Source organism: Erpetoichthys calabaricus, chromosome 12, assembly GCF_900747795.2.
Source record: "Erpetoichthys calabaricus chromosome 12, fErpCal1.3, whole genome shotgun sequence".
NCBI lineage: Eukaryota > Metazoa > Chordata > Cladistia > Polypteriformes > Polypteridae > Erpetoichthys > Erpetoichthys calabaricus.
Genome location: NC_041405.2, coordinates 109,169,717 through 109,187,356, shown reverse-complemented (window position 1 = coordinate 109,187,356; position 17,640 = coordinate 109,169,717). Strand labels below are relative to the sequence as shown.

Below are 17,640 nucleotides of genomic sequence, written 5' to 3'. Positions count from 1 at the left end.
AAATCACGCTGGCTCTAAACATGGTTTGAAATTTGTTACTATATTAGGAAAACAGAAGCATGTAAAGCTTTTATTTTCAATGGCATGGTTGCAATGCTCCTGGACACGGGTAAAAGCGATCACCAGTTATAAGTCTGATGGTTGATTGGTGAAGAGCAGGATGCCAGGAGCTTCTTCCTTCAGTGAGAGATCATTGCATCTCAATGGATAGCTATCACCCACTCCAAGCTGGGCAAACCCCAGTCATTAACCTCACTGGGTACGTGGGGTGTAGGGTAAATACTGACAAGTGGATCGACAACTGAGCACTATGCAATAAAAGCACACACAAGTTGGACACTTGAAATGACTATGACTGGACAACCTGGTAGTCATTCAAAAAGGTTATAATATTCGAATCACCTGATAGCATGACAGACTATTGCTTTACCAATGGACCATCAGCATTTGACTATAATTTGATCCATGCGTCTACAATTATCTGATTAAAGAAATACTTTCTGAGAAATAAAAGAAAAAATAGCTTTAAATAGATTCAATCTCTGTCCATACCTTATTAAGGAACAATGGTTTGTATGAGATAGTATAGCTGTGTAAATGAGTAGAATCAGAAACAGATTTTCAGAGAATCTGCCAGGATAGGTTGCAGGTCATTGCAAATGAAGAATTAGAATGAACAGGTTCAAAAAATAGATGGATGAACAGATTTTAATTTTGATGCACAAATCTGTACATTAAAAAATGTTGTTCTTAATTATTATACACGTACACTCAAACTTTACTTCTGATGATATACCTCTCTAGACATTTAATTGACTATACTGTAGTTCATCTGTTTAACCTGATTAATTTACACGTCTTCTGAAAGTCCCTGTCAGACCAAAAAGACTCTAATTCATAATCCATTTAAGCCAGTCTACAAACCCATCTTCTAAAATTAAAAAACTTGTATAACTTGTAATCTGATGTTAAATTTCTCATAGGTCAATTTATCTAAAGTTTTGTGATAGTCATAATTAAATAAACTTTCCTGCTGTCGAATAGTTTTATGTCAAAGCAAAAGAATAAATCAATTAGTGAAAAAAGCATCGCTCATCTTGTTTTTGTAATGCCCGTTTCCATGAATTTATCTGTAATATAAGTATCATCCTTTAAGTACCGGGGCTAGCTTTAAAACATTAAACAATTTATACTCTTTCAAAATTTCTCCAGGGTACAGCAATCTCTTTGCACCCTGATGTACACATAATAACTAAGATCTCCACTATCATTGATTTATTGATTTTCAGTTATTTTTAATCTTTACAGCACATTGCTCTCTAAATTTTTTTTATGTAAATTCAAGTAATTAGGGGGTTCACATTATTTCAGCAATGTTCAGTTAAAATGGGAAAACAATGACAAATTAAATTGAGCAAAGAATAAAACACAACACTAGACAAAAGAAATATATACTGTTCTGTGGTCAAATCATTTACCTGCCATTACTTAACAAAGTGGCTTCTAAAAAATGCTACTTCTTTCACTATAAGTTTATAATACTAGTTGGCAAAAGTCACAGTTTTGGTGCGGATTATACTGCATGTCAGGTAGGAATTTTCCATAAGTTATATTTTGATACATAAAGTATATTGTATGACCAAGAAACCTAGAAATTGGCATGAACAGTTACAATTCAAACATTGTCTTCTACTGTATATTCCTCTAGGTAGAAACATTTGTACCTCAACCAAAAGCATGAGCTCAGACTGCTGAACTGCCTGTTAATCTGGTGTGTACTGTGCAATGGTTCCAACCAGGAGGTTTTGCAAATAAATTACAGTGACATTCTGAGTTAACCCATGTTTTTATTAGCTGTGGCCTGTAGGGGTGTTCCAGCTGCCCAAACCGGACACAGACAGACACCAGGCACAAGTTCCAAGGACAGAACACATTGATTACCATATATACTCGCGTTTAAGTTCTCCCTCGGATAAGTCGGAGCTTGATTTTACCGAATAATTTCTGGTATTTTATAATGTCGGTCGTATAAGTCGAATGCGGAAAACTTGCCCTATTGGTCCAAGAGATTATGCTATGCTAATGCCCACCTGAGATAGTAACCATGGAGCACACTGCCTTTTTTTCTATGTATTGTGCCTATGTGACCACATGGTAATACCCAAACTATTCCGAAGCGATGTTTGCACTGTTTTGTATTTTTTGTATCTCACATCCTTATACATATTTATCGTAAGAGCATCTCTTATCTATGATGGAGCGTTTGATCAGAAGAAAATATGAAGCTGGTTTTAAATTAAAAGTCGTTGAAGTGGCAAAAGAAAGTGGTAACTGTGCTGCTGCAACAAAATTTAATAAGTGTCGCATTTCTGAACGGGTGTATAAGTCGGAGTCAGATTTTATGATCGATTTTTCAGGTTTCAAGACCTGACTTATACGTGAGTATATACAGTAAGTGGGAAAGGCTTCCTTATCATTCCCCACAGCAGCCCAGTACAATAAAACACTTTACAGTGCTAAGTACTTTCTTTGCCTTCTTTTTCTTCTTCTCTCTCTTTCTTTTGCTCGTCTCCATTACTCCTCCTCCAGCAAGCTCTATCTCTCTTCCTCTCGACTCTGGCTCCTGGAGCAGTGACAGCGGGCTTTTTTTTATCCTTTATGTGGGACTACTTCCAGTGGTTCATTAGCATGGTCCAGAAGCACTTCCGGGTGAGGTGGGAGCACTAATTTGTTTGTGTGTGTCTGAGAAAGAAATGTTCAAGCACTTAAAGAACAGAACGATTGAAACCCACTCCTCTGGGCCAGTGACAATCTTGAGAAGGATCCTGTAGGATAGGACTTGTTGAATTTTTCCTGTAAATAAATGGGACTTTTATTTTGGCAATTAAGGGGTTGTTCATTTGATTTGTATACCACTCCTTGGTATAGAGTATATCCATACAAGGGGATAGATAGATAGATAGATAGATAGATAGATAGATAGATAGATAGATAGATAGATAGATAGATAGATAGATAGATAGATAGATAGATAGATAGATAGATAGATAGATAGATATCCAATGTTAATCAGACTACATGTAGATTGCAGTGCGTTCTTTTTAGATTGCATCAGAGTTTTCTTTAATATTGTGGTTTATGTCCGAAATAAAGCAGTTTTCTTTTGGACTTTTCTCATGTCTGTCACTAATCTTTTTTTTTTGTGTGACTGCTGCCCTGCATGTGGTTTACTTACCTGAGACACAACAGACTAGTGACGAGGATTGGGATTGCGAGGCAGCATTAATTGCAGAGTACACTAGCTGCTTACGGAAAAAAAATGGCTAATGTTATTACTGCAGCTTTGGAGTTTAATGAGTCGAATGAGAGGTTTTCTACTTTTCAAGAGAGGCTTGAAAATTCCTTCATGGCAAATGCTATTTCTCAAAGAAAGGAAAAAAGGCAGTGTTTCTGTCTGTAATTGGTTCAAAGAACTTTGAGCTACTAAAAATGTCATAGCGCCAAGAACTACAAAAGAAATGAGTTTATGAACTGAAATGAAATACAGTGGCTGAACGTTATGGTTTTTGGAGTAGAAAACAACAAGGTATGGAGTCTGTGTCACAATATGTAGTGGTTTTAAAGGGACTGACAGAACATTGTCAGTTTGGATCAGCTTTAGCAGAACAATTGAGAGATCAGCTAATTGATGATTGTGGTCAGAGCGGGTGCATTCAGCTTTTGAGAAAAATCAAGCATTAACTTTGTTCAGAAATATTACTGGTTCATTTTGATCCAAGCTTACTTGTGTCCTTAGGCTGTGATGTTTCACTCTGTGGTGTGGGAGCTGTGGTTGCACACAAGTACACAGACAGCACAGACAGGCCTATTGCATATGCTTCTTGGACACCCAGTAAGACCAAGTAGAACTTTTCACAGATCATAAAGAGACACTTTCTACTGCTTTAATGCTGTTAAAATTTCATGAATATGTATATGGCAGAAAATGTTAGTTAGTCACTGATCACAAGCCCCTGGTCAAAGTATGAGGAGCAAGAACAGCCATTCCCACTTCAGCTGCTGCAAGACTACAAAGATGGGCATTAATCTTGACAGCTTATCAATGTGAGATTCGATTTAAAAAATCTGCCAAGCATGGGAATGATGATGCATTATCAAGACTGCTGTTAAAAGAGACTGGTCCAAACTCAAGCTTAGAATACAAAATGTCTTTCTTAGATGTACTTCCCATTTCAGCAGCTGACATTGCTCAAGCCACAGCTAGAGACTTAGTGTTGAAGAAGGTGAAATTTTATACACTGAGTGGGTGGCCAAAGTATTTAAATGATGATGAACTGAAGCCTTATTTTCAGAGGAGAGCAGAGCTCACAGTTAAGAACAATTGTGTATATTGGGGGCTGAAAGTGGTAATTCCTGCATCGTTACATAGTATCTGACTGGACAACTTACATGGTGCACACTCAGGAATAGCAAAAATGAAAGCAAATGCCTGGAGTTATTTTTGGTGGCTAGGATTAGATAGGCAGATAGAGGAGAGGGTGGCTGTGTGCAGATCCTGCCAAGAAAATTGGAATATTCCAGAATAAGCACCCGAAAATTCATGGAGTTGGGCTGAAAGACCCTGGCAGAGGCTTCACTTGGATCTTTGAGAAAAAAAATGGACAGATGTTTTTAATATTAATGGTTGCATTTTCTAGATGGGCTGAGATTGAAAAGATGAATACCAATACTACCACTAGGTTGGTTGAGGTTTTGAGAAAACTTTTTGCTGACTATGGTCTTCCTCAAGAGACAGTATCAGGCAATGGTCCACAATTTACATACACTGAATTTGCTGAGTTCTTTAGACTAAATGCAGTAAGACACAAGATTTCAGCACCCTATTGTCTGCAAAGCAATGGAGTTGCAGAATGTACCATGCAAATATTAAAACTAGAATTGGAAAAACAAACAGGCTGTCATAGATCCCTAGAGCAAAATATAGCTAATTTCTTGTTTACTTATTGTACAATACCTCATACCATAACAGGAAAGGCAACCGTTGAGCTGTTTCTGGATAGACAGGTAAGGACTTCATGGTTAGTAATGAAGCAACCTTTTACAAACTTATGAAAGAGAAACCAGAGGATACTGAAAAACAAGAGGTAATTAAAGAATGTATGCCCCACCAGAGTGTGTTATATATAATGTACTGGGGTTGAAAAGTCTCAAGTTGGATACCAGGTAAAATTATAAAAAAATTGGGCAATATCCTGTACCTCATATGTGTAAAAGGCAAGGTGATGAAACAGCATGTAAACCAACTGTTAACCACAGGGATGTAATCTGAACTGGACGGTAAAGCGGAAACTGGTGCAGCGGAATTGGAAACATCAATAGCTATTACTGCAAATGTTCCCGATCAGAACTTTCCAAGACTGAGCCAGAGACAAATAAGGTGAATGATGGTACCTTGGTATCTTACACCTTCTGCAGAAGTTTGTGAACAGAGTGTTGGGTCTTGTCCGCAACAGACAAGAAAACCTCCTGAGACGCTGATGTTAAAACTGTCATTTTGATTTGATTATTGGGTGGGGAGTGTAGGATAGAACTTCATTGTTGTTTTTGCCTGTACATAAAACATACTTTTATTTTGGCAATTAAGTGGTTGTTTGTATGCCACACCTTGGTATAGAGTATATCCATATAAGGTAATACATATCCAGTGTTAATTAGATTGTGTGTAGAGTGCATCAGAGTGTTGTTTTTAGATTGCAATAGAGTGTTCTTTTATATTATGGTTTATACCAGAAATAAAGCAGTTTGGACCTTTCTCATGACTATTGCTAATCTTTTTTTTTTTTTTATGTGAGTGCTGCTCTGCATCGAGTTTACTTACCAGAGACACAACAGATCCTAACTTATATCAGCTCACTGAGTTAAGGAAAATGAGTGTAGACGGTGTGGTAACTTGTGAGCGGTGTGAAGTGGAGCCAACAGCATAAATGTGCAGGCAGTGCACACAGCAGAAAGAAAATTAACATTAGTGCTTCATGGAAAGAACACTGGATGACCGGAGCAGCAACAGCAGCATTAGAAGGCGGCCGAGAGAGGAGACAACCTCCAGTAAACTTCACATGAGAAAGCAATGATGGTAACTACTCCAAAACAAGCCAGATATATAATATACAGTATATAGGATTGGAGACGACCATGAATGAATTGTGCTTAAAAGTTGGTGGAAAGAATTACACAGGTCAAGGAGTGTCACATTTCTAAACCAATCCAATGGCTAATGAAGGCAGAGGTTAAAGTGATTTTGAACTGCAAAAAGCAGAAGTGCTCTTGTTAACCAGGTACAACAGACAGCATACACCCAATTATTATGAATACTGTAGTTGAAAAGTATCCTCAAAATAAAAGCTATTAAACATACAAATGTGTGTTGCATATGCAAAGAGCACATTGCACATGTTAAAAATGGAAGTAATTTGGCATTAAATAGTAGGTTGCAAAGAGCATATATAAATGATCTTCATTTTTTTCTTTTAACAATATTTTAAGGTACTTTGGAAAGCAATTCTATGCCATACACACTCTTACTTGGTGTGCCTCTATAATTTACTTTTTCAAATCCTCTTCATTTCATATTTTAATTATGTACTTCAGCAGAGTTTCCTTGTTGAAATGGACAAAATTTGCTTTAACTCATGACATGGAGAGAAAGGTTGGGAGCATGCACTGATTTTACAATGTGTTACCGAACGCTCCACACAACGAACCACCCAAATTGGGATCTGAGTGGAGCCGTGCAATGGGTGCCACCTCAGCACCACAGTGTGAGGTTTGTTTACAGGGGCTGGAGTGCCAATTCTGACAACAACCCCCAGGTTTTCCCTGCAAGTTGGAGGACCTGCTTCCAGGGCTGGATGCAGATTAACGTCACACCCAGGACAAAGCAATTGCAGGTTAAGGGCCTTGCTGAAGGGCCCAATGGAGTAGAGTCACTTCTGGCGTTTACGGAATTCGAACCGGCAATCAACAGATCATTGTGCCATTGCCACCACTCCACCATTAACTCATGAAGTTAATATAATTAAAATAACAGCAAATATGATGATGGTTTGTGAAGTCTTTTTCTTTTGTCTTATTCAAGTTCAAGTGTACAGCATTGTACTTGAACTTCAAACCAATATGCAACAAGTTCATCACTAAGTCTCCTACTACACATATCTGGACTTAAATTAATAAATACAGTATGTAAAAAAATGACTCTAAAAATTCCCATAACGGTAATCACATATGTTTGCCAACATACAATATTAAAGTAGTCTATAAAAGGGTGGTGATTCTGCAAACTCGCACTTCCCAGAGTATGAGATTATACTACAGCTTTGTAACTCTTATCTTTAATGTTTCAGTTAAAGTAACAGTTAAAGAAGATACAAACATGAAAAATTTAAAAGCTTTAAAAAGTTCAAGGAATGAACTGTGGGCATAGTATAAAATAATTTTAACAGCAAAGATATCTGGAATGGTATTACAGGAATCAAAGATCTAAACAGTACTCAGAGTTTTGTAGTGTATATATGTATATATTATTTATTTGAATTGACAGGCTTGCTAATTTCCTTCCTGACATTATCTCTCATTAATAAAATTGAATAAGCAGGTGGAATTGTCCCTGTTTTGGAAAGACAATGCCCTCAATCATTGTTACCTAGGGGTTTAACAAGCAAATGTTCCTCATTAAAAACACCCCAGGGACAAAATGGAGATTTTTTTTTTTTTACGATAAGATACAGACCTGAGCAATGAAATACCTTTTCTAACCATTACTTGTCAGATTTTTTTACGCACCCAGTGTTGAAAATCATAGACATGGTAATAATTTGGCAATTTTACATTGATGACAATGTATAAACCCAATTTATGTTACGATGCACACAAAAAGCTGGAAGCACCTGAAGAAGAGCACTTCAGACAAGAGTGAAGTGTATGGTGTGTTCCAGCTGCTTCTGGAAACCCTGTTAACAGGACATTAAGAAAACGCAAAGCACCTATGAATCATTTGACAGCAAGATACTGATAGCACTTCTTGTAAAAAGTGAAGAACGCTTATAAACGCCTAACTTAATAGGAGTATCATAATTTTTTATTGAAGAAAGAAAAAAACCTCAATACTTCTTTTGCTTGTAAAATGACTCTTGGCTGGCAAAAGAATGTTCTGGTGTAGTGAGGATTCCAGTGTGCTATACCTTACTGGCACCCCAAACTGAAGACTAACATCTACTATAAACAATGTTGAATTTGTGAGTATAACATGAACTTTACAGGGGAATATTTAAAGAAGATACAAGGGAAACATTTTAATGCCACATCTCAGCTTAACCAGTTCATATATTCCTCCTCCTCCAGCCAGGAAGATCCAGACCTGGACTAGGGCTACTAAACGTGCCTCTGCACTCTTCCTTCTTACACTCACTACCTTTCTTAAACATAATTTTACCCAAAAAAGCAGTCTTCTCACAGTCTCGGGTAAAGATGGCATACTGTTGATGACCAACACATTCAAGGTTGCCACCTTGATACCCCATCACTTTGAAATGACTTTATGTGTTTTCTTTAAAACAGTTAAAAGTGGTATTCAATTTTTTTATTTTATGGTTCATTCTTAATTTGTTGTACATTCTTACTTCTTCCCTCCACCTTCTCTATATTCATCTTTATAGAAATGGTTGAATGTCCATCCATCCATTTTCCAACCCGCTGAATCCGAACACAGGGTCACGGGGGTCTGCTGGAGCCAATCCCAGCCAACACAGGAACCAATCCCGGGCAGGGTGCCAACCCACCGCAGGACACACACAAACACACCCACACACCAAGCACACACTAGGGCCAATTTAGAATCGCCAATCCACCTAACCTGCATGTCTTTGGACTGTGGGAGGAAACCGGAGCGCCCGGAGAAAACCCACGCAGACACGGGGAGAACATGCAAACTCCACGCAGGGAGGACCCGGGAAGCGAACCCGGGTCCCCAGGTCTCCCAACTGCGAGGCAGCAGCGCTACCCACTGCGCCACCGTGCCACCCAAATGGCTGAATGTTCACAAGTGAAACTTTATATTTTTATATAGTCTAAAACTATACTTTTTAAAGCTTACACTGTTAGCCTTTCTGTTTAGTCTTGGAGGCTCTGTGTTATTTGACCATAGGCAATTTTCAGTTTCTCGAAAGATCAAAGTTAATGATGTCTGCTTAAATTGTGTGGAACATTTTTTGTCCCCTTTGCTGGATTCCAGCACAGCAGATAAGCACTGCTTGCCACATTTGGACTCCAGCACAATCAGAATGGTGAACTGCTTAAAAGTTTAGCAGACATCAAGGACGAGGTGCTTATGAAAAAGTTAATGTGTAAGTGTGCAGGCTGCATTACTGAGAGACAGCAAAGCTGGCTTTTAGGCCTAGATGCCACCTGCCTGTCATTCAAATAGGGGCTGTAAGTTTATTTTACCAGCTGAACAGCATTTTATTCCTTAACAGGTGAAGATAAGAAGGTTGGAGTTTTTATGCCACATGTTTTATAAAATGTGACTTTTTCTTTCAGACCACATGCTGCAAATGCCCTCACGTGTGGATCTGCACTGTCAGGTCACCACTACTAGTGGGGAAAAGGTGGGGAGCAAAGAGGGACATGGGAGCCTTCTTCTTCTATTGAGTCATCTGCAAAACAATGCTGAAAGCAGTATTCTCCAAGCCAAAATCAAAATGTGAACCCAAATTTAGGAAAAAAAAAACAAAACACCTGCAATTACTTAATTAAAAATATAGATTATTAACTTGAAAATGAGGTACTAAAGGAATCTGAATCTCTTTCATTGATTGTGGACTACGATAAAAAGCTGAAACTCTGGCCTCTAAATTTGCTACTGCACACCAATCACTTCTGAAGGGTGAAAGATGACAAATTGCCATCAGAGAAACTGACAGACCCTACTTCATTCTGAAAACTGCTACATTCTAGTGAGGGTGCAGCCCTACTGATCATCAGTTTAGCTGTTTGATTTGTATGCTCGTAAAAGTAACCTATATTCAGGAACGATAAAAGAGCTCTTTTGTTGCCTTTCTGGAACGTGTTAAATGAAATTTGCTACAAGTATATGAAAAGGTCAGGGCATGTTTACTGCAGTTCAGTTTACCGCTACCCTTAATACGTGGCCTGTCCTTAAAATTTTAAGAAGTTGACATAATAGCCTTCATCGGGTTATCCTGAGGCAAACACTGAATTATTTATGCTTAAGACATGCTATAAAATCTCTAGGTGAGCACCAAGCAGGGACCTTAATGTCCTGAGACATTCATGCTGCTCTTCTAAATTGATGGGGTAGTCTTAGCCCCTCGTGGCTTTTTCTTTCACACCCAATCAGCAGGTTCAGAAATAAATGGACGGTTTCATCAATAGAAGTAATTTTTTTTTAATTAGCATTTATTCAACTTGTATTGATTTTATGTCTTATACATGCTTTCTGGTTGCAAGTATTTCTTAAGACTTTCAGAATTCTTGCTTCATTTAAAAGTTTACTTTAACTACTGCATGTATATATTATTTCATTCAATTTAGGGTGTTGTGTTTATTGTCTTTTGCTGGTACTACACTATTGCTGTTAGTCTATGGGAGACATGCCAGTGTGAATTTCAAATGTACATTGTACAAATGGCAATAAACTTGCACTTCAGTAGTACAGTTGGGGGATTTTTGGATGTTTTTAAAGCAAATTGCATTGAGGTCCAATGATTTACCTCATTTAAATAAGGCTTTAAATTAATTCATCCTTCATAATGCGAACTGAAAAGATAGCCCAGTAAGTTGGACTCAAAAAGGCTAAGCTTTTATTCTTTTACCTGCTTCAGTGTTACTACAGATTTGTTTGGTGTTTAGTTTTTGACAGTGAGTTACACCATAAAAGTGAAAATGTACAGAAGAGCTGCTATGATCAAACTGCTGTCATTTCTTAGCCACCAAAAATCATGTTTTTATGAGTATTTTTTTTTTTTTAAAAACACTCAATAAATGCAAATTATTCATGAAATTGTTTAAAGGGTGATAGATAGATAGATAGATAGATAGATAGATAGATAGATAGATAGATAGATAGATAGATAGATAGATAGATAGATAGATAGATAGATAGATACCACCATAACAGATGAGTGATGAAGTGGTTAGTGCTGCTGCCTCATAAATCCAGTGTCCTGGGTTCAAATCCACTTCCTGGCCACTTTCAGTGAGGAGTCTGTATATTCTGTCCATGTACAGTACAGTAATAATCAATGTGTTTATGTTTTGAAAGGTGAATGGTGCAGTTTTTTCTTGTTACTTTAGAGTTAGTTGTGTGTTTTTAATAAAGTCCATTTGATTTGATAAAGCTCATACCTACTACTGTCTTATATTTTTTCATAGACTGATGAAAAACTTAAAAAGGTAAGTTAGGTATTTTCAAGTCATTTATTTCTTTTTCCACACAAAATTGTGGTCTAAAAGTTAAGCATTTTCTATAAATTTAAAATAATATCTTGCCAGCATCATGCTTTACAAAGGAAGCTATGGAGCACAAAGGAAAAGCTTAAAAACCTACCAAATACGTCCATTTTTCAAGTCAAAGCAGTTGTTGAACATTGATTTGAGCCTTGCAATTCCACACACATTTTAAATAGATTATACATGTAATTTTTGAACAAAAAAAAATTACCAATATTATGATATTCAGCCATTTTTAAAAGAAGGCCAGATCCACGCAATAGCTCAGAACTTAGTAACTTAAGTCTTCCTATGCTTCTTCTTCTTTCGGCTGCTTCCATTAGGGGTCACCACAGCAGATCATCTTCTTCCATATCTCCCTGTCCTTGTCATCTTGCTCTGTTACACCCATCTCCTGCATGTCCTCTCTAACCACATCCATAAACCTTCTCTTAGTCCTTCCTCTTTCCTCTTCCATGGCAGCTCTATCCTTAGCATCCTTCTCCCAATATACTCAGCATCTCTCCTCTGCACATGTCCAAACCAACGCAATCTAACCTCTCTGACTTTGTCTCCCAACCGTCCAACTTGAGCTGACCCAATAATGTACTCATTCCTAATCCGGTCCATCCTCGCAATAACCTTTAATCCAAAAGGACATGGTTTCCTCTCGAAAGACCAAATCACAGTAACTTTTCAGGCCACATGGTTAGTTTCATTTAGATTTGCTTATGTACTCATGCAAGAACTCACACCAGTGAATAGAAAGTGCATCCTTACCACAAGAAAACTATTACCAGGAATATGTGATAGAAGATTTTTTCTAGATCCCTTTTGTTATCACAAGCATATGTCAGACACACGGAGGGCATGTTTTTGTATATGAAAGCTTTTCACCGCTTCATCAAAAAGTTTTTTAGCTTTTGTTTTGGTGGTGCTCAGTGCCCCATACCCTCTATTGTAAAGCACCAGTGTGCTTTTTTAAAATTTATAGAAAATAAGTTTAAAACATAATTCTTCATGGGATGTCTGTAAAGAAATAACTTTGACTTGAAAAATACCACGCTTATCCTTTAGGTCTTATACCTAAAATCCACTGTTAATTTAACCTGAGGTATTTTACCATAAAAGAAAATCCATTCAATAAACCACTAATGACACAAGAAAGTTATTTCACATGTTAGTTGTGCCACTTTTGATGGACTTATGGTAACATTAAAGAGACAATAAAATAAAGAAATCTTCCCCAATCTGGAAAATGGTTTAAATGACTATTACAGAAATTCGATACAAACATAATAATGTTATTGTACATGCAAAAAGATACATTACACTCAATAAAGGATACAAACGTGGCGATACGGTTCACACACAAACAAACAATAATATTAAATCTATTCTGCTTAATCCAATTTAGGGTCATGAAAAGGCAGAGCAAACTATGGTGGCGCAGGGAGCTTTGCAAGAACCCAATTTGGACTGGAAACAAGTATGTCATAGAGCACGCTTACACACTTAAACACACATAAACACAAATTATACACTCATCCATACCAAAACAATTATCAGTTAAGCAAACATTTACATCTTTGTGATATGAGAGAAGGGGTGTCCTGGTGCCAAGTGCACATATGAACACCCCTATGCTTGAACATGGTGTTCGTTACGGACAATCCATGACGAGCACAGAAGTCCAATAACAAAACACCACTCGGGTTCAGATCGGGGGGGCCATTCCTCCCAATCACGCCCTTCCAGGTCTCACTGTCATTGCCCACGTGAGCATTGAAGTCTCCCAGCAGTACGAGGGAGTCCCCAGAAGGTGTGCCCTCCAGCACCCCCTCCAGGGACTCCAAAAAGGGTGGGTACTCCGAACTGCTGTTTGGTGCATACGCACAAACAACAGTTAGGACCCGTCCCCCCACCCGAAGGCGGAGGGAGGCTACCCTCTTGTCCACCGGGGTAAACCCCAATGTACAGGCTCCAAGTCGGGGGGCAATAAGTATGCCCACACCCGCTCGGCGCCTCTCACCGGGGGCAACTCCAGAGTGGTAAAGAGTCCAGCCCCTCTCAAGGAGATTGGTTCCAGAGTCCAAGCTGTGCGTCAAGGTGAGCCCGACTATATCTAGCCAGAACCTCTCGACCTCGCGCACTAGCTCAGGCTCCTTCCCCTTCAGAGATGTGACATTCCACATCCCAAGAGCCAACTTCTGTAGCCGAGGATCGGATCGCTAAGGTCCCCGCCTTCAGCCACCACCCAACTCACACTGCACCCGACCTCCTTGGCCCCTCCCATAGGTGGTGAGCCCATGGGAAGATCCATAGTGCCTGGTCACCAACATGGATAAAATGTGCAAATACAGGATTTGAGCCAAGCCTTTATCTATACATCAGCAATGCTAAAAAAATTCTCTATTGTACCAGCAAAGAAAACAATAGCTGAGCTAAACTGACAAACATGCTTGTCTTACCTGAACCCTCAGATTTGCCGTCACTTCCAATAAGTGGCACAGTGATGGCAGCCGTTACTCCATCAGATGGCATGGTAGTGTAGACCACAGGTAGAGACTGGACAACCACAGGAATGGTCTGTAGGCCACCCATTTTACTAGGCAAGTTAACAGAGGGAATGGTGTGGATAACATGCAGTATCTGTTGTCCACCCACTCCTTGTGTAGAGGCCAGAATGGAACCAGGAGACAGCACTGCCGGGATTGCAGTTGTTGTAGATGCAGCAGTAGAACTCAAGCTGAGAGGAGGAGGATTGCTTGTGACCAATATTGAGTTGGAGGGTGGCGAAGAACGAGACTTGTTCAAAGACAGGTCCACGGGCTCCGTTTGGTCACTGGACAGCAGTTCTTCAGGAGGTTCTGTCTTGATTTCACATAGTTGTGGAGGTCGCGGTGAGCTGGATGTGGATGCCGAGGACTCCATTTTTACAGCTGCTCCTGCAGGCTGGGCAGTCTCTGCTGCACGTTCATACTATGGAAAAAGGAAAAAAAATAAAAGTATAAGTAACAGAGGGCCTGAAATTAAAGGAGCACACAAGTATGCAGGATGAAAATATATTGGCAAATTAAAAAAAAGATTACAAATTTGTAGTAATATTCACCTTCCAGTTGTATCTACCATTTCAGCAGGCACAACTGTGCTTTATGCTTAGAAACCCAGCTAGCAATGCATGGGTGTGCCAAAATTCTAATGGGTGGGGCGCCTGAAGCTGCAGGCAGCCTAAAGTACAGGGTGTGGCTCAGAAGAACAAGGTCCGCTCCAGTCTAAACAGAAAGGCTTTTTCAGCCTCCACTTTTCTCCGACTCTTAAGCAGACAACAGCATTAATACACTTTAAAGAAATAACCTTATGAAAGTGTCTAATACTTCAGCATTTTCTAAATCAACCTTTAGTCTAAATTAGAGATGCTCAGATACACTTCATTTACTTGATTTCTGGCTAAGTTGCATGTTAACAGTATCTCACTATAATCTTTTCAGTTCTGAAAGAAGCCTACTAATTGACAATGGAGGACAGCACAGGGGTCAGCCTGGCCTCCCTGGAAGGAGTCCAAGAGGACTTTGTGTTACATGGTCAGGTGATCCACCCTTAGTCAATTACACCTCCTCCTTCCTAAAACACAGTGCAGCACACTGTTTAGGTGCAATTCCACTAATATACAACTGGCACTTACATAATATGCTCCTTAATTATTTTTTCCAATAAAATCAAATTATTTAAGTACAGTCATTAAAAAGCAAATGACTTATAAAGTTGAAATTATTTTTAGCAAGAAGGGATTGGCAAAGGACAAAATAAGTGCATCAGCAAAGCACTGTTGACAGTTGCTGAAAGCACTCTAGATCATATTGTCAGGTGTTCCATTTCCAAATTAAAGCTTCAGTGATCAATCATTAAGGAGCTCCCAAAAGGCTACCAAAAATCAATTGCAACCCAGTGAAGCTGTCCTGTTGTCAGTTACTGGCTTTATTGTTCCTAAACTGGCAGTATGGAAAATATCCCTTTGTGGGTGTCTTGCAATTACATCAAAATCTACAATGAAGGCTGCCAGCCATCATCTTTGCAAGTGTGACATTGCAAATGGTCAGGGAAAATATGCGTGATTCAGACTGGGTGTGAACAGAAATACTGTGCATGGTGTGGAGGTGGGAGGGACAATGTAACATGTATTCACAGGAAAACAAGTTTATATTATATAGAGAGTATTTACACATGTTGTCAGGTATGTAATCATACTGCTGCATTTTCACAGAAGGGGTTGGAGCTACCTCCAGAGGAGTTAGATGTCATTCCCTTTTCTCCACAGTCTGGAAGTTGCTGACCCAGAGAAAGAACTCTGATGCCAATTTGACTCCACCCACTGGTGCCTCCATTATAAAAAAGAATTGGAAGGAACCCAGTTGACTAAAAAATGAATTGGAAGAAGACCCTTTAGATCAGATTCCCATAAATTGACTATAATCACTTCTGTAGTGTGTTTTCACCCATCAGTTCTTCTATGGAATAACTTGTGTTTTTCCCCATCTTGAATCCTCAACTCTTGCTTCTCTTTATTTTCCAATATATATAATACTAGGGGCCTTACCCCCTGCTCGCTTCGCTCACCAACCCCCCTTGCCTGCGCTACACACCAGCCACTTCATGTCTCTGCCGCTTGTGTTGTGAAGAGGGGGGCTGTCACAGTTGCCCCCGAAACTCCTCCAAAACCCCCCCTTAAATGGTGATACAATGGGAAACAAATACAGTTTTTTTTTTTTTACCTCTTCTTTGCTCGATCAGCTGCTGGCTTGCTGCTGCTGCCTTGTCACATGATCTGTATCTTGCGCGTTGCTTTAACATTTAAAAGCCTGTACAGCAGCTGTCTTTGTCATCTACTCTTTGTCTTTTATTTCTGGCTAAATCTGTTGGCACAAAGTCTTGTCTTGCGGGACGTGAGTTCTTGATATTTTAGTTTATAATTTAAAAACGAAATAAGAATCCGAAAATCTAACAACATCACATTAAAGTTCGATAAATTCTGAAAAGAATGATACCAAACGTAAATATGAAGGTTTTAAAATAAACCCGATTTAAAGCGTGACAAAAAAGTGACATAAAAATGTCACAAAATCGTTGCACTTTTAGGCTTAGGATTTTATATATATATATATATATATATATATATATATATATATAGAGAGAGAGAGAGAGAGAGAGAGAGAGAGAGAGAGAGAGTAGATATTATTTATATAAATATGAATAAAATAAAATCTTGCAGTATGGGTTTCAAAAAAATTGCCAATAGGATGAAAATTAGCAAACAACTTGTAACCTCATTTAAATGTAAAAATCTCTCCACACATGGGAAATGAGAAATATGATTTTATGTCAGTGTATTAGTGTCTGAAAAGTAAGGCCTTACTGTATGGAGCTGAATGTGAACTTTGTATATTAAGTGAACCTGCCCCTATAAGAATATCACCTAGAGTGATGTGCAGATCTACCTGATTGGTGAGTGGATGTAAAAAAGAAAACAGGGGATGTAAAAGATGGGTCTTGTGCTGTGTTTGCTTGGCAGCAATGTCAATGACTGGGTGAGTAAGAAAGAAAGAAGATGCACTTTTATTGGTTCAAGAGAAGCAAATGCCTGCTACTGAATCCACTAGGGTAGCATAGTATTAAGCATTTCAATAAGAGAACATGCACACCTGTGTGCACAGGTAATCATTAGTACATTTGTTAAAAATATGTTTCAGTTTGAGAAGTATATACCAATACATTATATCGATATCTCTCTAAACCATTATAATAATGCCATGGTTATAATTCTTTTTTTGTACACTGACTAATAATAATATAAAAATACATGCCAGCAAAGTCTTCAACTCTCGTGATCCTGAATTTGATTAAGTATCTTTAGATAAGCAGTTTTATGCTACATATAACTTTTTAAAAATGTGAGTCAAACAGAAGAAACCAAAGATATGTTGATGATTATCTTCACTGTATGGAGAATGGAGAAACAAAAAACTACTACAAACTGAAAAAGAGAGAGAGAGAGAGAGAGAGAGAGAGAGAGACCTCAGCACCACACAAGTTGAGATGGAATGGAAAAGGGCGAGTTTTTTATGGTGACTCTATCCTGCC

At 38.6% G+C, this 17,640-nt stretch overlaps 1 protein-coding gene across 3 annotated transcripts in view; it reads right to left on the bottom strand.

The window, feature by feature from the left end:
• The window catches only part of klf8 (Kruppel-like factor 8), a 101,390-nt gene that overhangs the window by 26,893 nt on the left and 56,857 nt on the right, over nucleotides 1-17,640 (bottom strand). For 2 of the 3 annotated variants that reach the window (XM_028815993.2, XM_028815992.2), the window contains one exon: nucleotides 13,974-14,484. In XM_028815993.2, the coding sequence (XP_028671826.1) occupies nucleotides 13,974-14,484 (511 nt within the window). Of the gene's footprint in view, nucleotides 1-13,973; nucleotides 14,485-14,614; nucleotides 14,704-17,640 lie in introns of those variants that run through there. The other variant, XM_028815994.2, reaches the window with a different exon arrangement.